Source organism: Coregonus clupeaformis, chromosome 21 (genome assembly GCF_020615455.1).
Source record: "Coregonus clupeaformis isolate EN_2021a chromosome 21, ASM2061545v1, whole genome shotgun sequence".
NCBI classification, from domain to species: domain Eukaryota; kingdom Metazoa; phylum Chordata; class Actinopteri; order Salmoniformes; family Salmonidae; genus Coregonus; species Coregonus clupeaformis.
Genome location: NC_059212.1, coordinates 50,508,213 through 50,534,861, shown reverse-complemented (window position 1 = coordinate 50,534,861; position 26,649 = coordinate 50,508,213). Strand labels below are relative to the sequence as shown.

The 26,649-nt window shown below is 45.2% G+C and overlaps 1 protein-coding gene across 1 annotated transcript; it reads right to left on the bottom strand.

Annotated features, from left to right (window-relative positions):
- Window positions 1-1,427: 1,427 nt before the first annotated feature.
- On the bottom strand, window positions 1,428-25,492 carry zgc:66427 (uncharacterized protein LOC406256 homolog). Its single transcript, XM_041842850.2, has 5 exons — window positions 24,740-25,492; window positions 21,900-21,995; window positions 16,301-16,406; window positions 3,783-3,882; window positions 1,428-3,595 (listed from the first exon to the last, which is right to left on the bottom strand). The coding sequence occupies exons 1-4, from the start codon at window positions 25,254-25,256 to the stop codon at window positions 3,825-3,827; spliced, it is 777 nt and encodes a 258-aa protein (XP_041698784.1). The 5' UTR covers window positions 25,257-25,492; the 3' UTR covers window positions 1,428-3,595; window positions 3,783-3,824.
- Between the last annotated feature and the right edge of the window lie 1,157 nt (window positions 25,493-26,649).

Sequence of the window (26,649 nt, the reverse complement as noted above, 5' to 3'; positions counted from 1 at the left end):
TTGTTATCAGTATAAAAGACACCTGTCCACAACCTCAAACAGTCACACTCCAAACTCCACTATGGCCAAGACCAAAGAGCTGTCAAAGGACACCAGAAACAACATTGTAGACCTGCACCAGGCTGGGAAGACTGAATCTGCAATAGGTAAGCAGCTTGGTTTAAAGAAATCAAGTGTGGGAGCAATTATTAGGAAATGGAAGACATACAAGACCACTGATAATCTCCCTCGATCTGGGGCTCCACGCAAGATCTCACCCCGTGGGGTCAAAATGATCACAAGAACGGTGAGCAAAAATCCCAGAACCACACGGGGGACCTAGTGAATGACCTGCAGAGAGCTGGGACCAAAGTAACAAAGCCTACCATCAGTAACACACTACGCCGCCAGGGACTCAATTCCTGCACTGCCAGACGTGTCCCCCTGCTTAAGCCAGTACATGTCCAGGCCCGTCTGAAGTTTGCTAGAGTGCATTTGGATGATCCAGAAGAGGATTGGGAGAATGTCATATGGTCAGATGAAACCAAAATATAACTTTTTGGTAAAAACTCAACTCGTCGTGTTTGGAGGACAAAGAATGCTGAGTTGCATCCAAAGAACACCATACCTACTGTGAAGCATGGGGGTGGAAACATCATGCTTTGGGGCTGTTTTTTCTGCAAAGGGACCAGGACGACTGGTCCGTGTAAAGGAAAGAATGAATGGGGCCATGTATCGTGAGATTTTGAGTGAAAACCTCCTTCCATCAGCAAGGGCATTGAAGATGAAACGTGGCTGGGTCTTTCAGCATGACAATGATCCCAAACACACCGCCCGGGCAACGAAGGAGTGGCTTCGTAAGAAGCATTTCAAGGTCCTGGAGTGGCCTAGCCAGTCTCCAGATCTCAACCCTATAGAAAATCTTTGGAGGGAGTTGAAAGTCTGTGTTGCCCAGCGACAGCCCCAAAACATCACTGCTCTAGAGGAGATCTGCATGGAGGAATGGGCCAAAATACCAGCAACAGTGTGTGAAAACCTTGTGAAGACTTACAGAAAACGTTTGACCTGTGTCATTGCCAACAAAGGGTATATAACAAAGTATTGAGAAACTTTTGTTATTGACCAAATACTTATTTTCCACCATAATTTGCAAATAAATTCATTAAAAATCCTACAATGTGATTTTCTGGATTTTTTATTTTAATTTTGTCTGTCATAGTTGACGTGTACCTATGATGAAAATTACAGGCCTCTCATCTTTTTAAGTGGGAGAACTTGCACACTTGGTGGCTGACTAAATACTTTTTTCCCCCACTGTAACTGTAGAAATCAGTATATAAAAATGAGTGTGACACCATTACCTCTTTAGCGAAGACCATTTGCAGACATTCCACAAAACAGTTATGAACACGACAGTACTCATACACAAACAAGGACATTGACAAAAACAGGGCTCACAAGTATTTTTATTGTAAAAAATACATATAAAAACAACTGAGACATACAAAAGATTGGAGCTTAGATTGGAGTTTAGAAACAGTATAATGAACAAACAAAGACCAAGCCATTTAGAATTGCAATACATATTTACACTTTAATAAATAAACGGAATTGTTCTATTATACCAGAGAGAAGGCAGATTGTCCATATCTTGGGATGTAGATATCACTGTGTTGACCTTAAAAACATCATTGAATGTATCAACAATAACCTTCACAAAGCTCAAGGTCAAGGAGGAACAGAACCCTGTGATTTAACACCAAGAATGCAATACATAGAAAATATCATCCTTGGAGAAGACCTATGCTGCCGAGTAATAGCATATGTAAAAATGGAGGTATTGCACCACACAGCTAAAAGGGAAGAGTAGTAAAGTTATTAATCATCACCACAAACATTAACATTTATGCCTAATGATCGATTTCTCTTTTTTACACACATCCCCTACCACTGTTTCATGTCCACAGACGTACATACTTTTGGCGTAATAGTTATTTCTTTTTTTGGGGGGACGAAAGAGTAACATGCACAGGGCTGCCATCTAGGGGCAGGAAAGGTCGTAGCACCTCAGTTCAGAATGCAGGATGTGGGGCAAGAACTCTGGGATATCATCCAATAGGAATGCTGAACAGGGCTGATCCTCATGCTGGTCAACAGCAGTCCGGCCGTGCTCTGATCAGCTCACTGTAGCATCACTACTGATCCCCAGACTACACTACACCAGAGGAGCCTGGACAGACAAACCTCTCACCAGGCAAAGGCAGCCAAAACATAGGCAAAGGGAACTGTAACACATTTAATAATAATAATAATAATAATAATAATAATAATACAATGTCTATAAATCCTCTTATGGGGAAAGGGGGGTGGGGTAATACAATAATCACCCCATCAGCTGTTCGTTGCCTCCAGCGACGGGAATCATGGGATAGGCAAGGCAGCTGCCTCATGGCGTAATCATGCCCTTAAATACATCCTCCCTCCCATTCAGACATGAATGCAGGCAGCCAGATGGCCAGACTCGAGCACAGGACTACACCCCAGAGAGAGAGGCAGGGAGACATGATGACCCACAAACACCACCACATGCTTTCAGTACAACAGGCGGGGTGGGTCTCACAGAGGAGGGCCATGTCAAAGTAGCAGAATGTTCCTAAAAGTATCTGTGATAAAAACGATGTAGCACTATGATTAAAACTAGCGCTCTCACCCAGGGGGTATCAGGGCACTAAGTGCACACACACACACACACACCTCTCATGTATACAGCCAGTGAGAGGCCTGCAGTTCACCTCTGCTGTCCAGTCAGGCGCTGTCATCCGGACATTAGCTGGCCCCATTCGTCCACACCGCTATCACATACACACACTACCGTATGGTCATGACACCAGTGCTATGGCCTGGGAAATACCAACAACCTGCTACCGCTGCAGTAAAGGACCTAATACAGTGGTTTCAGCACCAACCAAACAAACTGACCTGCTCAGCCTTTAACTCAACAATCAACTCACACCCACCATCCTCCTGAAATAGGTCATGATAACAATAGAAAAACACCTACAATCACTATAGCAAACCCATCCACAAAATAAAGCCCTACGTTCCAACATCGGGCTATTAACAACAATGTATTTCAATATCTATGCATAAACAATTCATTTTTTCCAGAGCTGGGCTGTTTTTTTATGAACAGAAACATTTATCCACTGTAACGTGAATCTCTGCACAATATTGTTTTGCAGCATCATGAAAGATAAAATTACCTTTCCATATGGACAGTCCACATTAGGGTAAGAAGAATGCAGGATGCACATAAACACATTTTCCTCATCTTGAGTTCCAAATGTCTTTCAGGGTACTGCCAACCTGGTATGATAATACCAGTCCAGCAGTTTAGGCTATAGTTTGGGCTACGTTGACAGAGGAGAGGTGGCCATCTATTCCAGGGGTGGTTATAGTGGTCTGAGTTGAGCTCAAATGGATTAAACCAGGTCCAAGATGGTAAAGTGGTCGTTGGTTGCACACTTGTGGGGCTGTGTTGTTATTAGGAGCCTTGTCTCTGGTATTTATCATTGTCCTAGTATATTTGCTGCAATTGTAGATACATTGCAGTCTCCTGTGGGGAAAAAATCTAAAGTATGTCAGAAACGGATATATCCCGCTCATTTGGAATGTGCAATCCTTCATATAAAACTGAAATCTCTTCATATTCAAGTACATAATCTTGTGTCAACACTAACTTCTACCCAGTTGGGTAATGTGACATGGGGTTGGAACAAATGGGGTAATGAACACGTACGTACCTGAGTCAGGTGTGTCACTGAGCAGGACATGTGACCCATGAGTCAATCAAAAGGGTGTTCAGGACAGCAGGTCTTCACCTTGGCCCAGGAGTCAATACAGCTGGACAGAGAGACAAAACGACATGTAATGTAATGGCTATTTTCCCTTTTGATGATCACATATTCACTCATTTGTCAGGGACCATGCATAACATGCCTATTACAGCAACTCCTTTCCATCTGTGGTCCCAGGGTGGGACTTAACTACGACCATGGTACAGCTGACTCACTGTGAGACAGCATGATTAGAAACACTTGTTGTGGTTAGGGGTGTGAACGTTTAAATGAAATTGGGATCATTAGCGTTTAGAAAAAATCCCTAACCGAAAACAATGTTTTCCCCCACAAAATGTTAAGTTGTATAATTTTTATAAAACCAGGGATGAAGAGGCTAACTTTAGGCTACTTTGTTGAATATGTGAGATACAGATTACCAAGACATATGCGCAACGGCTCTTTCTGCCTGCCCCCTCCTCTCTCCCCCTCGCGCTGGCTCGCCTGCTCTTTCTCTTCGTTAATGATACAAATGTGTGTTCAGTTTTTGGTTTGTTGCGTGTAGAATATCCTAGCCTGCAGCAGAGGTCTAAGGCACTGCATCACAGTGCTTGAGGCGTCACTACAGACCCGGGTTCGATCCCAGGCTGTGTCACAGCCGGCTGTGACTGGAAGACCCATGAGGCGGCGAACAATTGGCCCAGCGTCGTCTGGGTTAGGGGAGGGTTTGGCCGGCCGGGATTTCCTTGTCCCATGGCGCTCTAGCGACTCCTCGTGGCGGGCCGGGCGCCTGCAAGCTGACTTCGGTCGCCAGCTGGACGGTGTTTCCTCCGAAACATTGGTGCGGCTGGCTTCCGGGTTAAGTAAGCAGTGTGTCAAGAAGCAGTGCGGCTTGGCAGGGTCATGTTTCAGAGGATGCATGACTCTCGACCTTCACCTCCCCCGAGTCCGTAGGGGAGTTGCAGCGATGGGACAAGACTAATTTGATATCACGAAAAGGGGGTAAATAGTACATTGATAATAGGGCCTTACTTTACTGAAATTGCGAGACACGTGCAAGCCAAGAAATTGCGACACAGCATTCATTGCGAGATACAGCTTTTGATTACCGGTAGATAGGCCTAGTGAATGGTTCTGACGGTCTGTCTGGTGGCCGACCTGCCTATACTGTGCCCCTCCCCTATCTATCCGTTCCTTCGCTAACTCGCTATGAAATATGCGAGTGTTTGTGTTGTCGAAAGTACAGGACCTAAATCAGTCTCCTCCGTTCCAAAAATACAAAATCTTAGGAGTCGATTGTTGGTGGAATTGAATCTTGACACTCAGAAATGGGAGTTGACACCGGGAGTCGACATGCAAGGAGTGGAGGAATCGATTATCCACCACTACGTCATCAACAGTTGGTAAAATAGCAGCGAAAGGCACGCGACAGCAACAAAGTCCTGTATGGCAATACTTTCAGAAGTTAAATGAGAAGGTGGTGAAATACAAACTTATAAGAATCGTAGTACAGGTGCAATGCTTAACCATCTGAATGAGACGCACCATGAGACCCAAACAGTAGCTGGCAGGCGCTCAGGCCCCCAACAAGACATAAGACAGCTTCACATGAAAGAAGAGCGATAAGGGACGAAGTAGCCATGACTGCGGTAGATGGAACTGCATTGCCCCCTAGCGCCCATTTGCAGGACAATATTTTGCCTTTTGAATTCACATGCAATTTCATACTTTTTTTCTTATCTTTTTAAATGAAGAAAAAAATTGCATTTTAAAACGTTAACCTCTTAAGGATCGGACCCTTTTTTTCAATTTTCGCCTAAAATGACATCCCCAAATCTAACTGCCTGTAGCTCAGGACCTGAAGCAAGGATATGTATATTCTTGATACCATTTGAAAGGAAACACTTTGAAGTTTGTGGAAATGTGAAATTAATGTAGGAGAATATAACACATTAGATCTGGTATTTTTTTTACTCATCTTTGAAATGCAAGAGAAAGGCCACAATATAATAGTGCAGTTTAGGGGCAATTTCGATTTTGCCCACTAGATGGCAGCAGGGTGTGTGCAAAGTTTCAGATTGATCTATTTTGTATCAAGTCTGCGAAAACGTCCCGAATTGGTCAATTGATACATTTTCAAGTACATAACTATAGAGAATATACAAAAATGATATGGTAATACAAAATGTAAGTTTACACACTCCCAGGAATGTCATACATGATGGATCATTAGCTGATACATGTCACGGATTCTGCCGAGACTGCCCTTCCTTCTGGCTCGGGCAGGCTTCGGCGTTCGTCATCACCGGAGTACTAGCTGCTGCCGCTCTGTGTTATATGTTTCTATGTTCATTTGATTGTTGTCTCTTGTTGCACACCTGTTCCCTATTATGTTAGTTTGTCTTCCCTATTTAACCTGTTCACGTCCACTGTGTGGTGTGCGTGTTTATTTGCTTGTACGAGTGTCATTTTGTGAGCGGGTTTGCTCCTCCCTTGTTGTTGGAGGTTTTTTGCTTGTATTTCTTTACTACTCAGTAAAGTGGTTCTTCATCTCATTCTGTGTCCTGCGCTTGACTCTGGCCTACCGCATTCCACCGACATTCGTGACAGAAACACGCACCACTATGGAGTCAGCAGGAGCAGCCGGAGTAACCGAGACGATGGAGGAACGAGTCCAACGTCAGGAATTAATGATTCAGACTCTCGGGGTCACCATGGAACGAGTGTTCCAGACAATGGAACGATGAGAGAGAGGTGGTATCCCGTCACCATCTCCAACCACTCAACCACCTACCACACTGGTCACCGCTTCGCCATCTGGGTCCAGTGGGATTCGGCTCTCGCTCCCGAGGGCATATGACGGAACACCTGCCGGGTGCCAGGGATTTCTCCTCCAGGTCGAGCTTTACCTGGCCACCATTCACCCGGCGCCCTCGGGATACGAGAGCGTGTCCGCCCTCGTCTCCTGTCTATCGGGGAAGGCGCTGGAATGGGCCAACGCCGAGTGGGGAGGAATAGACACAAGTACTGTCCGCTACGAGGATTTCACCCGCCGCTTCCGGGCGGTATTCGATCATCCACCAGAGGGGAGAGCGGCGGGTGAACGTCTGTTCCACCTACGACAGGAGATGAAGAGCGCGCAGGAGTTTGCGCTGGAATTCAGAACATTAGCAGCCAGCGCGGGATGGAATGAGAGGGCCCTGATCGACCATTATCACTGCAGCTTAAGGGAGGACGTCCGTCGGGAGCTGGCCTGCAGGGACACCGATCTCACCCTGGACCAACTGGTGGACATGTCCATCAGGTTGGATAACCTGTTGGCAGCCCGCGGACGTTCTGATCAGGGGCCGTCCATTCCATCCCCCAGCACCTCCGAGCCTACCCCCATGGAGCTCAGAGGTGCTGCGGTTAGGGAGACGGGGAGAAGGACCGTCCCCTGCACCAACTGTGGCCGCAGAGGACACACTGCTGGTCGGTGCTGGGGAGGGTCCTCAGGAGGTCGAGGCAGCAGGCAGGGCACTGGTCGACCGTCTCAGGTGAGTAGGCACCCGACTCACCCAGAGCCTCCTGTTGCTAATTTGAGTATTGATATTGTTTTTCCAGAATTTCCCCCCATTCCCAGCATAAGGCGCTAGTAGATTCAGGCGCGGCTGGGAATTTTATTGATCACCAGTATGCTCGTAGTTTAGAGATTCCTAATGTGTCTGTTGATAAACCTTTCCCTGTGCATGCATTAGATAGTCGCCCGTTAGGGTCAGGCATAATCAGGGAGGTCACCGCTCCACTTCTGATGAGGACGCAGGGGGGTCATGAGGAGAGGATTAGCCTCTATCTGATTGATTCTCCTGCGTATCCTGTGGTGTTGGGACTTCCCTGGTTAACCATTCATGACCCCACGATTTCATGGCAACAGAGGGCTCTTAAGGGATGGTCCGGTCAGTGTTCAGGGAGGTGTGTAGGAGTTTCCTTGGGGGCAACTACAGTGGAAAGTCCAAACCAGGTTTCCACTATGCACATTCCTGCCGAGTATGCCGATTTGGCTATCGCCTTCAGTAAAAAGAGGGCGACTAAATTACCACCCCATCGTCCGGGGGATTGCGCGATAAATCTCCAGGTAGGAGCTGCACTTCCCTGGAGTCACGTGTATCCTTTGTCTCAGGAGGAGAGGGCGGCTATGGAGACATATGTCGCCGAGTCTCTGAGACAGGGATACATTCGGCCATCCACTTCACCTGTCTCCTCAAGTTAATTTTTTGTGAAGAAGGAGGATGATGGTTTACGCCCGTGCATTGATTACCGTGGCTTAAATCAGATTACCATCAAGTACAGCTATCCATTACCCCTGATAGCTAGTATGACGGAATCATTGCACAGGGCACACTTCTTCACAAAATTGGATCTCAGGAGCGCGTACAACCTAGTGCGTATCCGGGAGGGAGATGAGTGGAAGACGGCATTTAGTACCACCTCTGGACATTATGAGTATCTTGTCATGCCATACGGGTTATGAATGCTCCATCAGTCTTCCAATCATTTGTGGGTGAGATTTTCAGGGACCTGCACGGACAAGGGGTAGTGGTGTATATTGATGACATACTTACAGTGAGCTCCATAATTCATTGGACAGTGACCATTGTTTTGTTATTTTGGTTCTGTACTCTAGCACTTTGAGTTTGAAAGGATACAATGACAATGAGCGTGAAGTGCAGACTGTCAGCTTTAATTTGAGGGTATTTTCATACATATCGGATGAACCGTTTAGAAATGACAGCACCTTTTGTACATGGTCCCCCCATTTTAAGGTACTACAAGTATTTGTCAAATTGGCTTCACAGATGTGTGTCGTTAGGCAGGTGTATTCATTTGTGTCGTTAGTGAATGCAGGAGAGCTGTTGATGAATAGTAATGATTCTAGACGTTGCTATTGCCTTTGGAGGTTGTTATTGGGGTGTGACAACATGAGGAAGACAGCAGTGTCGATGCAAATGAAGTTGGCCGTCATAAGGCTCAGAAATGAAAATCAATCATTCAGGAACATTGCAAAAACCCTGGCCATGCCCAAGTCAACAGTTTTGTTCATCATTAACAAGAAAAAAACAACCGGTGAACTCAATTATGTCAAAAGACCCGGTAGACAGAGGAAGGAAGACCACTGTAGTGGATGACCGGAGAATACTCTCTATGGTGAAGAAAAAACCCCTGATAACAGCCCAACAGATCAAAAACACTCTCCTGGATGCAGGTGTAGATGTGTCAAAGTCTACCATATGTAGAAGACTACACCAGCAGGACTACAGAGTATCTGTCCATAGTACCACTTTAAGCCGTACACTCCAACTGAGGCGGACAGGGCTTTTAGTCGCCTGAAGGACCTGTTTACCTCGGCTCCAGTGCTGGCTCATCCGGATCCCTCCTTGGCCTTCACGGTTGAGGTGGACGCATCCGAGGCTGGGATAGGCGCTGTACTTTCTCAGCGCTCGGGCACGCCACCCAAGCTCCGCCCCTGTGCTTTCTTTTCGAAGAAGCTCAGCCCGGCGGACCGCAACTATGATGTGGGGGACCGGGAGTTGTTGGCGGTGGTCAAAGCCCTGAAAGCGTGGAGACATTGGCTTGAGGGGGCTAAACACCCTTTTCTCATTTTGACTGACCACCGCAATCTGGAGTACATCCGAGCGGCGAAGAGGTTAAACCCTCGCCAGGCAAGGTGGTCCATGTTTCTAACCAGTTTTGTTTTCACCCTTTCTTACAGGCCAGGCTCCCAGAATGCTAAGGCAGATGCTCTGTCCCGACTGTATGACACGGAGGAGAGTTCCGTGGAGCCCACTCCCATACTTCCGGCGTCGTGTCTGGTGGCACCGGTGGTGTGGGAGGTTGACGCGGACATCGAGCGGGCGTTACGTAACGAACCCTCTCCTCCCTAGTGTCCAGAGGGTCGTAAGTACGTAACCGCTGGAGGTCCGCGATCGTTTGATCTATTGGGCTCACACGTCACCCTCCTCTGGTCACCCTGGCATCGGTCGGACAGTGACCTGTCTTAGTGGGAAGTACTGGTGGCCCACCTTAGCCAAGGACGTGAGGGTTTATGTTTACTCCTGCTCGGTGTGCGCCCAGCGTAAGGCTCTTAGACGCCTGCCCAGAGGGAAATTACAACCCCTACCCATTCCACAATGACGTGGTCTCACCTATCGGTGGATTTTATGACTGATCTTCCTCCCTCAAGAGGGAACACAACCATCCTGGTCGTTGTGGATCAGTTTTCTAAGTCCTGTCGCCTCCTTCCTCTGCCCGGACTCCCTACGGCCCTACAAACTGCCAAGGCCCTTTTTACACACTTCTTCCGGCACTACGGGGTGCCTGAGGATATAGTGTCTGATCGGGGTTCCCAATTCACCTCAAGGGTTTGGAGGGCGTTCATGGAACGGTTGGGGATCTTGGTTAGCCTTACCTCAGGTTTTCACCCCGAGAGTAACGGTCAGGTGGAGAGAATTAACCAGGAGGTGGGTAGGTTTCTGAGGTCATATTGCCAGGACCGGCGAGGGGAGTGGTCGGTTTTCCTACCCTGGGCAGAGATGGCTATAAACTCCAACCGCCACTCCTCAACTGACCTCACTCCTTTCCAGTGTGTGTTAGGTTATCAGCCGGCCCTGGCACCGTGGCATCAGAGCCAGATCGAGGTACCTGCGGTGGACGAGTGGGTTCGGCGCTCGCAGGAGACCTGGGACGCTGCACATGAACGCCTGCAGCGGGCCATCAGGCGTCAGAAGGCGAGCGCCGACCGCTACTGCAGTGAAGGTCTGGCTCTCGACCCGAAACCTGTCCCTTCGCCTGCCCTGCCGGAAGTTGGGTAGGCGGTTTGTGGGCCCATTTAAAGTCCTGAGGAGATTGAACGAGGTATGTTATAGGTTACAGCTTCCTATTAATTATCGTATTAACCCCTCGTTCCATGTGTCTCTCCTCAGGCCGGTGGTAGCTGGTCCACTCCAGGAGTCTGAGATACGGGAGGTTCCTCCGCCCCCACTGGACATCGAGGGGGTACCGGCGTACTCGGTCCGTTCCATCCTGGATTTGAGGCGTCGGGTGGGGGGCCTGCAGTATCTCGTGGAGTGGGAGGGGTACGGTCCGGAGGAGCGGTGCTGGGTTCCTAGGAGGGATATCCTCGATCCCTCCTTGTTGAGAGAATTCCATCAGAATCATCCTGGCCGTCCCCGAGGCCGGTGTCGACGCACGGCTGGCCGTCGGGGGTTGGGGGGTACTGTCACGGATTCTGCCGAGACTGCCCTTCCTTCTGGCTCGGGCAGGCTTCGGCGTCACCGGAGTACTAGCTGCTGCCGCTCTGTGTTATATGTTTCTATGTTCATTTGATTGTTGTCTGTTGTTGCACACCTGTTCCCTATTATGTTAGTTTGTCTTACCTATTTAACCTGTTCACGTCCACTGTGTGGTGTGCGTGTTTATTTGCTTGTACGAGTGTCATTTTGTGAGCGGGTTTGCTCCTCCCTTGTTTTGGAGGTTTTTTGCTTGTATTTCTTTACTACTCAGTAAAGTGGTTCTTCATCTCATTCTGTGTCCTGCGCTTGACTCTGGCCTACCGCATTCCACCGACATTCGTGACAATACACTAACTTTCTAGATGGCCGGGCAGGGTGGGTCTGGAGCCAGAGACAGCAGGGGTTCAAACTGTAGAACACAGTTTCTACATTTGAATATAAAAATTGATTTTATCAAAAAAATTATGCCACATTTTATCTCTGGGACCCTTAGGATGACAAATCAGAGCAAGATTACTGAATGTAAGTATCTTATTTACCTTCAGAGGTGAATGTATCAAACCAGTTGCCGTGATTAGTTTTATGTTGTTGTGCACGCTCCTCAAACAATAGCATGGTATTTTTTCACTGTAATAGCTACTGTAAATTGGACAGTGCAGTTAGATTAGCAAGAATGTAAGCTTTCTGCCCATTTAAGACATGTCTATGTCCTGGAATGTTTGCTAATCACATTAGCGCACTTTAGCTCAACCGTCCCGTAGAGCAGGGTTCTTCAATTCCGGTCCTGGAGGGCCGAAACACCTCTGTTTTTCATCCTCTCTTTCTAATCAGGGGCTAATTCAGACCTGGGACACCAGGTGAGTGCAATTAACTACCAGGTAGAAATAAAAAACAGAAGTGTTTCGGCCCTCCAGGACCGGAATTGAAGAACCCTGCCGTAGAGGTTAAGAAATGTTTCCCATTTGTCATATGCCTAGTTGTGGTTACTGTATTTCTTGCAAAAGAGGTTCACACCTCAAGAGACTTCCTGGTCAAAGAGAGGTGAATGACTTACGATAAGGAAAAAAATTAAGAGGTTATTGACGAAGAGTTCTTCAATGGAGCTTTTAGTGATACACAAAAATGACCAAAAGTATGTGGACACCTGCTTGTCAAAAATCTAGGGCAGGTAGTGTTCTCCTGGCATCAGCCAAACCCAGATTCGTAATTCAGACTGCCAGATTTACATTTACATTTACATTTTAGTCATTTAGCAGACGCTCTTATCCAGAGCGACTTACAGGAGCAATTAGGGTTAAGTGCCTTGCTCAAGGGCACATCGACAGATTTTTCACCTAGTCGGCTCGGGGATTAGAACCAGCGACCTTTCGGTTACTGGCACAACGCTCTTAACCACTAAGCTAACTGCCGCCAGATGGTGAAGCGTGATTCATCACTCCAGAAAATGCGTTTCCACTGCTCCAGAGTCCAATGGCGGCGAGCTTTACACCACTCCAGGCGATGCTTGGCATTGCGCATGGTGATCTTAGGCTTGTGTGCGGCTGCTCAGCCATGGAAACTGATTTTATGTTGCTCCTAACAAACAGTTATTGTGCTGATGTTGCTTCCAGAGGCAGTTTGGAACTCGGTAGGGAGTGTTGCAATCGAGGACAGACGATTTTTACGCGCTACGCGCTTCAGCACTCGGCGGTCCCGTTCTGTGAGCTTGTGTGGTCTACCACTTCGCAGCTGAGCCGTTGTTGCTCCTAGATGTTTCCACTTCACAATAACAGCACTTACAGTTAACTGGAGCAGCTCTAACAAGGCAGAAATTTGACGAACTGACTTGTTGGAAAGGTGGCATCCTATGACGGTGCCACGTTGAAAGTCACAGCGCTCCAGAAAGGCCATTCTACTGCCAGTGTTTGTCTATGGTGATTGCATGGCTGTGTATTCGATTGTATACACCTGTCAGCAACGGTGAGGCTGAAATAGCCAAATCCACTCATTTGAAGGGGTGTCCACATACTTTTGTATATATAGTGTTCTTCCTCTGTCCTCTGTAGCTCAGCTGGTAGAGCACGGCGATTGTAACGCCAAGGTAGTGGGTTCGATCCCCGGGACCACCCATACACAAAAATGTATGCACGCATGACTGTAAGTCGCTTTGGATAAAAGCGTCTGCTAAATGGCATATTATTATTATTTATTATTATTAAAGATAAATTGCGGGATGAGAAACCATTACTGAATTTCTTTGGGCGACATTTCGCACAACAAATAATCATAAACATTTGAAATAGCCTGGAAGGCATATTACTAAATAAGTGTAGGGTTGTTATGGTGGCCTTATTACCGCCACACTGGTGGTCACCTTCACGAGTCATGACCGCAGTCAAATTCCAAGTGACCGTTGAGTCACGGTAACTAGGCTACTCCAAAACTGTGCTCTGTAAATAAATGTCGCTGATGGTCGTTAGTAGCCAACCAAACTTGCTAACGGCCCTCAAGTCGCTAATGGCATGGTACTCAGCACTCCATTGTCCCTGTAATCACTGACATCAATGCAAATGCCATTGAAAATCAAATCAAACACTTCATGATTGAATTTGAATATCACCTGTCACGCAGCGAAAGCCAGCTCCTCAAACAGCTTTTTGATGTGTGGAATAAAATAGTGCATGCATTTTTTTGCGACTTTTTCAAATCATCAATAGTCGTGTCATGCAGCCCATACATGTTTTGATTTTTCGAAGACATTCCAAGATTTGGATCAAATGATCAAAAATGCCAAATAACTATATTAAGTGTATAGGACCTGTTTAAAATGATCACTTTTTATAACTCAAAACAGTGCACTCGCTTGGCAATTGATTGCGGAAAATATCCTTTATATTTTATGCAGCTATGTTCAAATGTATTATTTTAAATCGTATTCTTCTTACTATAAAATAATATAATATGAAATAATGGCATGGGAATTATAAGCAAAACTTGTCCGGTAAATTAACTATCGTACAGCCTAGGCTGCCTTTGGCATGCATGGCATTGCCAGATCAGTATTTCTATTCTTCTGAAATACATTTTCTTCATATCATAGGTTCTTAAGACTTGCCTAAAATAAATAATGTATATTAAATGGATTTATTAAACTTTTTTAAATGTAGCTGTTTCAAAGGTCTACATCAGTGGCTTGATGCGTGGAAGCCCAGAGATGCTTAACGTGTTTATGTTAATTAAAATTTGTGCATTATGGACTAAGGTGCCATTTGAGACGCATCTATTGTGTGTATTAATAATAAAAAAAAGTGGTCAGATGACGCAGATGCTAAGCTACAGGACTGTTTTGCTAGCATAGACTGGAACATGTTCCGGGATTCTTCAGATAGCATTGAGGAGTACACCACATCAGTCACTGGCTTCATCAATAAGTGCATCGATGATGTCGTCCCCACAGTGACCGTACGTACATACCCCAACCAGAAGCCATGGATTACAGGAAACATCCGCACTGAGCTAAAGGGTAGAGCTGCCGCTTTCAAGGAGCGGGACTCTAAACCGGACGCTTATAAGAAATTCCGCTATGCCCTCCGACGAACCATCAAACAGGCAAAGAGTCAATACAGGACTAAGATTGAATCGTACTACACCGGCTCTGATGCTCGTCGGATGTGGCAGGGCTTGAAAACTATTACAGACTACAAAGGGAAGCACAGCCGCGAGCTGCCCAGTGACACAAGACACCCAGACGAGCTAAACCACTCTATGCTCACATCGAGGCAAGCAACACTGAAGCATGCATGAGAGCACCAGCTGTTCCGGATGACTATGTGATCATGCTCTCCGTAGCCGATGTGAGTAAGACTTTTAAGCAGGTCAACATTCACAAGGCCGCAGGGCCAGACGGATTACCAGGACGTGTACTCCGAGCATGTGCTGACCAACTGGCAAGTGTCTTCACTGACATTTTCAACATGTCCCTGACTGAGTCTGTAATACCAACATGTTTCAAGCAGACCACCATAGTCCCCGTGCCCAAGGACACTAAGATAACCTGCCTAAATGACTATCGACCCGTAGCACTGACATCTGTAGCCATGAAGTGCTTTGAAAGGCTGGTCATGGCTCACATCAACACCATTATCCCAAAACCCTAGACCCAAAAACCCAAAAGAGGACTGAGCACGCCCCCATTCTCATCGACGGGGCTGTAGTGGAACAGGTTGAGAGCTTCAAGTTCCTTGGTGTCCACGTCACCAACAAACTATCATGGTCCAAACACACCAAGACAGTCGTGAAGAGGGCACGACAAAGCCTATTCCCCCTCAGGAGACTGAAAAGATTTGGCATGGGTCCTCAGATCCTCAAAAAAATTATACAGCTGCACCATCGAGAGCATCCTGACTGGTTGCATCACCGCCTGGTATGGCAACTGCTTGGCCTCCGACCGCAAGGCACTACAGAGGGTAGTGCGTACGGCCCAGTACATCACTGGGGCCAAGCTTCCTGCCATCCAGGACCTCTATACCAGGCGGTGTCAGAGGAAGGCCCTCAAAATTGTCAAAGACTCCAGCCACCCTAGTCATAGACTGTTCTCTCTGCTACCGCACGGCAAGCGGTACTGGAGTGCCAAGTCTAGGTCCAAAATACTTCTCAACAGCTTCTACCCTCAAGCCATAAGACTCCTGAATAGCTAATCATGGCTACCCCCCACCCCCCCACCCCCATATTTTTACGCTGCTGCTACTACTCTTAATTATTTATGCATAGTCACTTTAACTCTACCCACATGTACATATTACTTAAACTACCTCAACTAGCTGGTGCTCCCGCACATTGACTCTGCACCGGTACCCCCCTGTATATATAGCCTCCCTACTGTTATTTTATTTTACTTCTGCTCTTTTTCTCTCAACACTTTTTTGTTGTTGTTTTATTTTACTTTTTTATAAAAAATAAATGCACTGTTGGTTAAGGGCCGTAAGTAAGCATTTAACTGTAATGTCTGCACCTGTTGTATTCGGCGCATGTGGCCAATAAAATTTGATTTGATTTGATATTATTGTAGGGCCCCGTGTAGCTCAGTTGGTAGAGCATGGCGTTTGCAATGCCAGGGTTGTGGGTTCGATTCCCACGGGGGGCCAGTATGAAAAATGTATGCACTCACTAACTGTAAGTCGCTCTGGATAAGAGCGTCTGCTAAATGATTAAAATGTATTAAATCCTCAGTGTAATTACCTCTTGTGGTAGACACAGAGGCAGGCCAGCCGGGCGATGGTCTCTCCCTGCTGCAGCTCGTCCAGACAGATGGAACACTCACCGCTGTCCTTACTCAGCACGTCCGCTGAGAATACCACACACACATCACAGAAATGACAGTTAGACAAAATAGTGAGCACGTCCGCTGAGACGACAGTTTGTGTAATAGACTGTAATAACACCACTGTCATGACAAGACGTGAGTATTACATTTAGCATGCAATGTCAACCCTTTCTCTGGGTGAATGTAAAGACAGTAGGGCTGGGAATTGCCAGGGACCTCACGATACGATATTATCACGATACTTAGGTGCAAATACTAGGGTTGAATGGCAGGAACCCGGTTACCGGGATTTACCGCCCAAAACCACTCCCTTTTCCCGGGATAAATAACTGTGAGAAATAGGTAAATTAGAATAAATTATGTACATGAACAGCATGGCGTGAAATGGAACTGTTAAATTATATGCAATGTCTAAAAATGGCTTCTCTACAGCCTCTGCATGATGAATCAACGCTCAGGGTGGGGACAGACAGCCATAGTCTATGCTACAGTAATATAAAGACCGAAAGCGTGTCGAATTTACCCATCTGGTTTTCGGGGGTGACCTTGTTTTTTAACTGTAAAGATTGCACTTTTTTAATTGCAGCTGCAAAGTTTTAAAACAGCCTATCACTCGAATATCGTTGCTTTAAATCAGTGCACGCGGGAGCACTCTCTCGCATTGTTTCTTTCTCTCAACTCCATTTAAATTGCTTCCAAAATAGATAATCCTGTTCTAGATTGATACATAGCCCTTTATACAGTCGTGGTCAAAAGTTTTGAGAATGACACAAGTATTGTCTCCACAAAGTTTGCTGCCTCAGTGTTGGTGATGGCGATTTGCATATACTCCAGAATGTCATGAAGAGTGATCAGATGAATTGCAAAGTCCCTCTTTGCCATGAAAATGAACTTAATCCCCAAAAAACATTTCCACTGCATTTCAGCCCTGTCACAAAAGGACCAGCTGCCATCATGTCAGTGATTGTCTCGTTAACACAGGTGAGAGTGTTGACGAGGACAAGGCTGGAGATCACTCCGTCATGCTGATTGAGTCAGAATAACAGACTGGAAGCTTTAAAAGGAGGGTGGTGCTTGAAATCATTGTTCTTCCTCTGTGAACCATGGTTACCTGCAAGGAAACACGTGCCGTCATCATTGCTTTGCATAAAAAGGGCTTCACAGGCAAGGATATTGCTGCTAGTAAGATTGCACCTAAATCAACCATTTATCGGATCATCAAGAACTTCAAGGAGAGAGGTTCAATTGTTGTGAAGAAGGCGTCAGGGCGCCCAAGAATGTCCAGCAAGTGCCAGGACCATCTCCAAAAGTTGATTCAGCTGCAGGATCGGGGCACCACCAGTGCAGAGCTTGCTCAGGAATGGCAGCAGGCAGGTGTGAGTGCATCTGCACGCACAGTGAGGCGAATACTTTTGGAGGTGGCCTGGTGTCAAGAAGGGCAGCAAAGAAGCCACTTCTCTCATGGAAAAACATCAGGGACAGACTGATATTCTGCAAAAGGTACAGGGATTGGACTGCTGAGGACTGGTGTAGAGTCATTTTCTCTGATTAATCCCCTTTCCGATTGTTTGGGCCATCCGGAAAACACCTTGTTCGGAGAAGACAAGGTGAGCGCTACAATCGGTCCTGTGTCATGCCAACAGTAAAGCATCCTGAGACCATTCATGTGTGGAGCTGCTTCTCAGCCAAGGGAGTGGGCTCACTCACAATTTTGCCTAAGAACACAGCCATGAATAAAGAATGATACCAACACATCCTCAGAGAGCAACTTCTCCCAACCATCCAAGAACAGTTTGGTGACGACCAATGCCTTTTCCAGCATGATGGAGCACCTTGCCATAAGGCAAAAGTGATAACTAAGTGGCTCGGGGAACAAAACATCAACATTTTGGGTCCATGGCCAGGAAACTCCCCAGACCTTAATCCCATTGAGAACTTGTGGTCGATTCTCAAGAGGCGGGTGGACAAACAAAAACCCACAACTTCTGACAAACTCCAAGCATTGATTAGGCAAGAATGGGCTGCCATCAGTCAGGATGTGGCCCAGAAGTTAATTGACAGCATGCCAGGGCGGATTGCAGAGGTCTTGAAAAAGAAGGGTCAACACTGCAAATATTGACTCTTTGCATAAACTGAATGTCATTGTCAATGAAAGCCTTTGGCGCTTATGGATTACTTGTAATTATACTTCAGTGTACCATAGTAACTACTGACAAAGATATAAGAACACTGAAGCAGCAAACTTTGTGGAGACCTATCCTTGTGTCATTCTCAAAACTTTTGACCACGACTGTACAGTTGAAGTCGGAAGTTTACATACACTTAGGTTGGAGTCATTAAAACTCGTTTTTCAACCACTCCACAAATTTCTTGTTAACAAACTATAGTTTTGGCAAGTCAGTTAGGACTTGTGAATGACACAAGTAATTGTTTACAGACAGATTATTTCACTTATAATTCACTGTATCACAATTCCAGTGGGTCATAAGTTTACATACACCAAGTTGACTGTGCCTTTCAACAGCTTGGAAAATTCCAGAAAATTATGTCATGGCTTTAGAAGCTTCTGATAGGCTAATTGACATCATTTGAGTCAATTGGAGGTGGATCTGTGGATACATTTCAAGGCCTACCTTCAAACTCAGTGCCTCTTTGCTTGACATCATGGGAAAATCAAAAGAAAATCAGCCAAGACGTCAGAAAAGAAATTGTAGACCTCCACAAGTCTGGTTCATCCCTGGGAGCAATTTCCAAACGCCTGAAGGTACCACGTTCATCTGTACAAACAATAGTACGCAAGTATAAACACCATGGGACCACGCAGCAGTCATACCGCTCAGGAAGAAGAAGCGTTCTGTCTCCTAGAGAGAACGTACTTTGGTGTGAAAAGTGCAAATCAATCCCAGAACAGCAAAGGACCTTGTGAAGATGCTGGAGGAAACAGGTCCAAAAGTATCTACATCCACAGTAAAACGAGTCCTATATCGACATAACCTGAAAGACCGCTCAGCAAGGAAGAAGCCACTGCTCCAAAACCACCATAAAAAAGCCAGACTACGGTTTGCAAGTGCACATGGGGACAGATATCGTACTTTTTGGAGAAATGTCCTCTGGTCTGATGAAACAAAAATAGAACTGTTTGGCCATAATGACCATTGCTATGTTTGGAGGAAAAAGGGGGTCCTTGCAAGCCGAAGAACACCCTCCCAACTGTGAAGCACGGGGGTGGCAGCATCATGCTGTGGGGGTGCTTTGCTGCAGGAGGGACTGGTGCGCTTCACAAAATAGATGGCATCATGAGGAAGGAAAATTATGTGGATATATTGAAGCAACATCTCAAGACATCAGTCAGGAAGTTAAAGCTTGGTCGCAAATGGGTCTTCCAAATGGACAATGACCCCAAGCATACTTCCAAAGTTGTGGCAAAATGGCTTAAGGACAACAAAGTGAAGGTATTGGAGTGGCCATCACAAAGCCCTGACCTCAATCCTATAGAAAATATGTGGGCAGAACTGAAAAAGCGTGTGCGAGCAAGGAGGCCTACAAACCTGACTCCGTACACCAGCTCTGTCAGCAGGAAAGGGCCAAAATTCATCCAACTTATTGTGGGAAGCTTGTGGAAGGCTACCCGAAACGTTTGACCCAAGTTAAACAATTTAAAGGCAATGCTACCAAATACTAATTGAGTGTATGTAAACTTCTGACCCAATGGGAATGTGATGAAATAACTAAAAGCTTAAATAAATCACTCTCTACACTATTATTCTGACATTTCACATTCTTAAAATAAAGTGGTGATCCTAACTGACCTTAGACAGGGAATATTTACTAGGATTAAATGTCAGGAATTGTGAAAAACTGAGTTTAAATATATTTGGCTATGGTGTATGTAAACTTCCGACTTCAACTGTATATATAGATTTCCTTGCCTACCTCTTTCAGGTAATAAATTAAATGCAGTATTAGCCTTATATTTAGCTAATTAATGATGGCTTATGCATAATAAGCTTCTAATTTATAGCCTCTGTCTCTTGCGCAAAACGCAAGCACCTGTGCTCCACTGCCCTCTCTCCTTATAAAACGCTCCTTAGCTCTTGGAGTCCCATGCAGGAAAAGCTAGACTAGAATAGCTTGCTGGACATTATTTTTTTAGCATTTCTTATACCCCTAGACTATTTGAAGAGGGACGCAAGCTCTTTTTTGCTGAATGTTAAATACAGCAGCCAATAGAATTCAAGGTTAGTTTGAAAGAAGAGCGAACGTGCGATGGCGGTAGGCTATAGCAGTTCATTTATTCAGACCCATAACCATTCAATCTTCGTGAAGAGAAATGAAAGCCTTCTGCATCTAATTCTAGTCCTATATTATTAAAGGATGTTATTAGAATGATTAAGATAAGGACAACGAAACGTATTTCATTCAACTGTTGAAAGCGAGGAAGGAATTAAGCAACAATAGAGAGAGAAAGAGGAGGTAGGCTAATAACATTAGGGGAAATATTATGAAAAGGTATATGTGTCAGCCAACTAATTATACAAATAGGCCCTATTATATTTCAAAATTAAAATCTAATTCGCTAGCCTATACTTGTAACTTTGTAGGCCGCATGTGCTGCACCAGAATCACATGTTCTATTCTGCTTTATCATGGTTTGAACGATGTACGTCATTCCAGTCCATATAATACAGTATAATACAATACAGTAATACATTTCACACTCAAAAAGATTAACCTACTGGAGCTAGTTTAATTTATTTTCTCAAGAGAGCATATAGCTAGCTACATCTATGGGCTTTTATGTTTTTATGTCGTGCCTAATGTGCAGTAGCCTATAGATGTATTGGATAACGGCACAATCCTTTGGGATTTTTTGGGCTTGGGCTCATTAAATGTCATTAATGTAAGGCTCATAAAATGTATTTAATATATGGCTCATCAGGCTCCGGTAGCATCAGGTTTGAATTTCCATGCTGATCAAAGCTCTAATCAAATCCAGACATATGTATATGCTTTATAATGCTTCTGAATGACACTTCCGGTTTTGGAAATACCGGGTTATACGGGAGAAAAGTGATTTAATCTCGGGATGGAACATTTGTAAAATACCGGGAAAATATTAAACCCTAGCTGATACGAAATGTATTGCAATTCTCACGTTTCTATATGTATTGCGAGTCAATACTGCAATTTTATTGTGATTTGATGTTCCAAACATATTGGGGTAGCTTAATGGTTAAGAGCGTTGGGCCAGTAACTGAAAGGTTGCTGGTTCGAATCCCCGAGCCGGCAAGGTGGAAATATCTGCCATTCTGCCGTTGAGCATGGCAGTTAACCCCAACAACAACTGCTCCCTGGGTGCAGATGACGTGGACGTCGATTAAGGCAACTCTCCGATTCAGAGGGGTTGGGTTAAATGCGTAAGACACATTTTAGTTGAATGCATTCAGTTGTGCAACTGACTAGGTATCCCCCTTCTTTTATTACTCACTATATCTGCTGAAGAGAGATACTTACTGTTGTAAGGGAGAGGGGGAGATGTGAGGCAGCTCAACAGGTGATCCTCAATTCTGCCACCCGGGAAAGGCTTGGAGCAGAACGGACAGCGGATATCTGGGGAGGAGACGACAACATGTTTAACAACAACACATTAGAAAAACAAAAGAGGGGAGATGATCAAATCCACTAGTCCATCATGCATGCCATGGGTCTTCAGTAGATGTTGACATTTGCATTTGTGTGATCAGCGTGTCATCATGACGATGAACTCAGGTCAACTGACCCATGATTAGTTTTCCAGTCATCATCATTCAACCAGACCAGGCCGTCACGCATAAGAAGAGGAGTCCAGCCTCGGGGATGGGATGATGTGGGGGAGAGCGTTCCCAGTTGGCCTACATTTCCTCTCCCTCTCTGGCCCTGCTGTCAGCCATGCCCAAGTGAGGACTTTGACCCATTTCCTAGAGACTTGCTCCGGGCTGCGTTTGTGTGTTATGGCTCGTGGGAAAATAAATCTAACGCCCTGTTTGGGCAGGGGTCTCACTCGCATACAACCAAATCTGTCCATCTGTTGAATGAATAACGTAGGCCTACACTGAGATTCTTTGTCAGTCAGGGACTGGCCATATTGGAAACGTCCCTAGCTACCATAAGTCAATGTAGTTTGTTGAGAGTGATGCATGGGCTATTGTTAGAGAGATCATTGATGAATCTCCAATGAATTCATGGGTGTGCTGCATTCTGAAATTGTCGACGCAGTCAGTTTGTAATACTACTGTTTAGCTAGCTGATCTATTAACAGCAGCCTGATTGTTACAACTTAAAACAATGGGTTCTGCTGTAATAAGTCAAGTAGCTTGTAAGCACGAGAGAAGATCATCCCTCCAAGAATGCAGGTTCAGTAGTAAGCCTAGCCAATTTGTGTCACGTCTCTCATATACCATAGAACAGATGTTTTTGCCCTAGCCTAATAGAGAATGTTTTTTTTTTGTAGGCACTAACTCCACCATGGCTCTTTGGCCAAAGCCTATAGGGAAATGAATGAGGGTTTTCGAAGGTTTTGGGATAAACACAGAAAATAAGGTAAATACAGGCTTAGGAGATCTTATAGATTTTGTTCTATGAGATTTTGTTCAATCAGCTAACGTCACTTTTTGAAGCGTTTATGTAATCAAAACAAGCACATAAAGGCTGACTGATATTATCTCATAGAACAAAACGTATAAGATTCCTAGCCTGTGTTAACTTCAGACCTTATTTTCAGCGTTTATCTAATCAAATCAAGCTTTATTTATACAGCACATTTCAGACATGGAATGCAACGCAATGTGCTTTACAGGAAAAAACTAATAAAAAACAACAACACACTAGATAAAAAACTAAAGAAGGACACAAACTGAACAACTAAGAAGCACCCTAAGGAAAATCAAAGCTAAAAAAATATGTGTTTTAAGATCTCTTAAATATGTCCACAGTTTCAGCCACCCTGACTGGCAGGCTATTCCAGAGGCTGGGGGCATAATAACTAAAGGCTGCCTCTCCATGCCTCTTGGTCCTAGGCTTTGGGATAGTTAAAACGCCAGTGCCAGAGGACCTGAGGGACCTTCTGGGTACATAACTTAAAAGCATGTCTGACATGTATTGGGGTGCACAATAGTGGATTGATTTAAAAAGCAATAGAATCATCTTAAAATAAATTATAAAACTCACAGGCAGCCAGTGCAGTGACCTTAAAACATGTGTAATGTGTGCTCTCTGTCTGGTATTGGTCAGTAACCATGCTGCAGCATTCTGTATGTTTTGCAGTTGACCAATGGCTTTCTTGGGTAGGCCAAACAGGAGAGCATTACAGTAGTTAAGCCTGCTTGTAATAAAAGCATAGATGAGACTCTCTTTATTAGCCTGAGAGAGAAACAGCCGCACCATGGCAATGTTCCTCGGGTGGTAAAAAGCTATTTTGGTCACATTCCTAATGTGCGATTAGAAATTTAGTTAAGAATCTAAATTAACACCTCCGTTTTTTTACCTGGTGTTGTGTCTTTATTGCCTGTGAAATAAAATGTGCGGCTAGATTCTCTCTGTGCTTTGGCTCCAACAATAAGTACCTCGGTTGTCTTGACTTAGCTGGAGGAAGTTGTGAGCCATCCAAGTACTTAAATCACTAATAGTCTAATAATTTATCCACGAAGCTAAAATCATCTGGTGACACAGAAATGTAAAGTTGTATATCGTCTGGGTAGCAGTGAAAATCAATGCTGTGCTTTCTGATAACGCTGCCAAGGGGTAACATATATACACTGAACATTACATCGGACCCCATGCATCTCCCCAACAGGAATGGCTGGACGAACCAGATATAACTAATTTCAGTTTTGTCTGACCACAAGCTGGCAAGCTCTATATCAGGGGAGCATTTCACAGTGTTTTTGTTCATTTACATTTACATTTTAGTCATTTAGCAGACGCTCTTATCCAGAGTGCATACATTATTTTTTTTATATACTTTTTTTTTTATACTGGCCCCCCGTGGGAAACGAACCCACAACCCTGGCGTTGCAAACGCTATGCTCTACCAACTGAGCTACATCCCTGCCGGCCATTCCCTCCCCTACCCTGGACGAGGCCTGGCCAATTGTGCGCCGCCCCATGGGTCTCCAGGTCGCGGCCGGCTACGACAGAGCCTGGATTCGAACCAGGATCTCTAGTGGCACAGCTAGCACTGCGATGCAGTGCCTTAGACCACTGTTCGCACTGTTTGTGTGTGATGAAGAGTATGGGTGTCAAATCTGCCAAAAGAGAAAATAGGAACAGCAACTTAAAACAATACACAAAAAAAGGGTGGTCACTTATAAACTTACTGCCATGTCGGTTGTTGACACGGTAGAGGCCAATCCAAGCCTCCGACACCGGGCGCTGATGGATGCCTCTCATCCGTGCGGATCTTGCGCTGACGTTGCGCCCGGAAGAGTGTCGATTACCGGGTAAACGTTCAGAGAAAGTGCGGTGAGGCACGTGGCCTGTCTCCTCTCCAGGCAGATGTTCCCCGTTTACAGAACCCTCGGGACTGCTATTGCAGTCTTCCTCGAGTTTGCATTCGCTGTTGTCTTCTGATGGTGATGATGGGCTGATGGACGGGTGGCTGTTGCGGTCGGCGGGGCTTCCATCGGAGCTCGCCTGTTGCCCCATGTCCGAATCGCTGCCCTCCTCCGATCGGCTACGGTTGGTCTCTGAATCGTCAAAACTCCCCGAAAAGTCTACCATAAGACGGGTGGGCCTATTGCACCGTGGTCGTCGATAGGAATCCCGCTTTATGTCATCTTTCCCGAAAGCCGAAGGCACTGGGTCCTCTTGTAAACGACTAGCTCTTGTCCCCATCTCTTTCGTTGAGAGCAGTTAGCTACCCAGCAAGTTTAGCTAACACGGCTAGCTAGCTAACGTTACCTAAACTAGCTTTCCCAGTAACTTTACAGACCACAAAACAGGATATTTTAGATGGTGTTATTCTCGAAATGTGTATTTAAAATTCTTCCCACGATCTCTTAAATTATATTTGTTCTATAAATAGATTACTGTCTAACGGTTGATATCCCTCGTCTGTCTTTACTGCAGCAGCGGAAGTGAGTTCAGTTTCTTCTTCTTCGCATCATGGCGTGCTCACATTTTATTTGTGCATGTCGCCACCTACTGTGCGGTAGTGTTTGGTCAATCACGTTACATTTTGTGACACAAAAATAAAAAGGGGGGAAAGGAAAAAATTGCACCACCAACTAACCCTACGCATATACAGTCAAACGTTTGGACACCCCTACTCATTCAAGGGTTTTTCTTTATTTTTACTATTTTCTACATTGTAGAATAATAGTGACGACATCAATACTATGAAATAACACATATGGAATCATGTAGTAACCAAAAAAGTGTTAAACAAATCAAAATACATTTTATATTTTATATTTGTCAAAGCAGCCACCCTTTGCCTTGATGACAGCTTTGCACACTCTTGGCATTCTCTCAACCAGCTTCATGAGGTAGTCACCTGGAAATGCATTTCAATTAACAGGTGTGCCTTGTTAAAAGTTAATTTGTGCAATTTCTTTCCTTCTTAATGTGTTTGAGCCAATCAGTTGTGTTGTGACAAGGTAGGGGTGGTATACAGAAGATAGCCCTATTTGGTAAAAGACCAAGTCCATATTATGGCAAGAACAGCTCAAATAAGCAAAGAGAAACGACAGTCCATCATTACTTTAAGACATGAAGGTCAGTCAATACGGAACATTTCAAGAATTTTGAACGTTTCTTCAAGTGGAGTCACAAAAAACATCAAGCGCTATGATGGAACTAGCTCTCATGCGGACCGCCACAGGAAAGGAAGACCCAGAGTTACCTCTGCTGCAGAGGATAAGTTCATTAGAGTTAACTGCACCTCAGATTGCAGCCCAAATAAATGCTTCACAGAGTTCAAGTAACAGACACATCGTAACATCAACTGTTCATAGGAGACTGTGAATCAGGCATTCATGGTCGAATGGCTGCAAAGAAACCACTACTAAAGGACACCAATAATAAGAAGAGACTTGCTTGGGCCAAGAAACACAAGAAATGGACATTAGACTGGTGGAAATCTGTCCTTTGGTCTGATGAGTCCAAATATGAGATTTTTGGTTCTAACCGCCGTGTCTTTGTGAGACGCAGAGTAGGTGAACGGATGATCTCTGCATGTATGGTTCCCACCGTGAAGCATGGAGGAGGAGGTGTGATGGCGTGGGAG

What these genes read in the sequence shown, in the direction of transcription:
- zgc:66427 (XM_041842850.2), bottom strand. Translation starts at nt 25,256, where the DNA reads ATGGGGACAAGAGCTAGTCGTTTACAAGAGGACCCAGTGCCTTCGGCT. An exon ending in TGTCAACAACCGACATGGCA is followed by an intron (nt 21,996 to 24,739) that starts GTAAGTTTATAA and finishes TCTCCTCCCCAG; the next exon opens with ATATCCGCTGTCCGTTCTGC. An exon ending in CTCTGTGTCTACCACAAGAG is followed by an intron (nt 3,883 to 16,300) that starts GTAATTACACTG and finishes CTCTCTGTCCAG; the next exon opens with CTGTATTGACTCCTGGGCCA.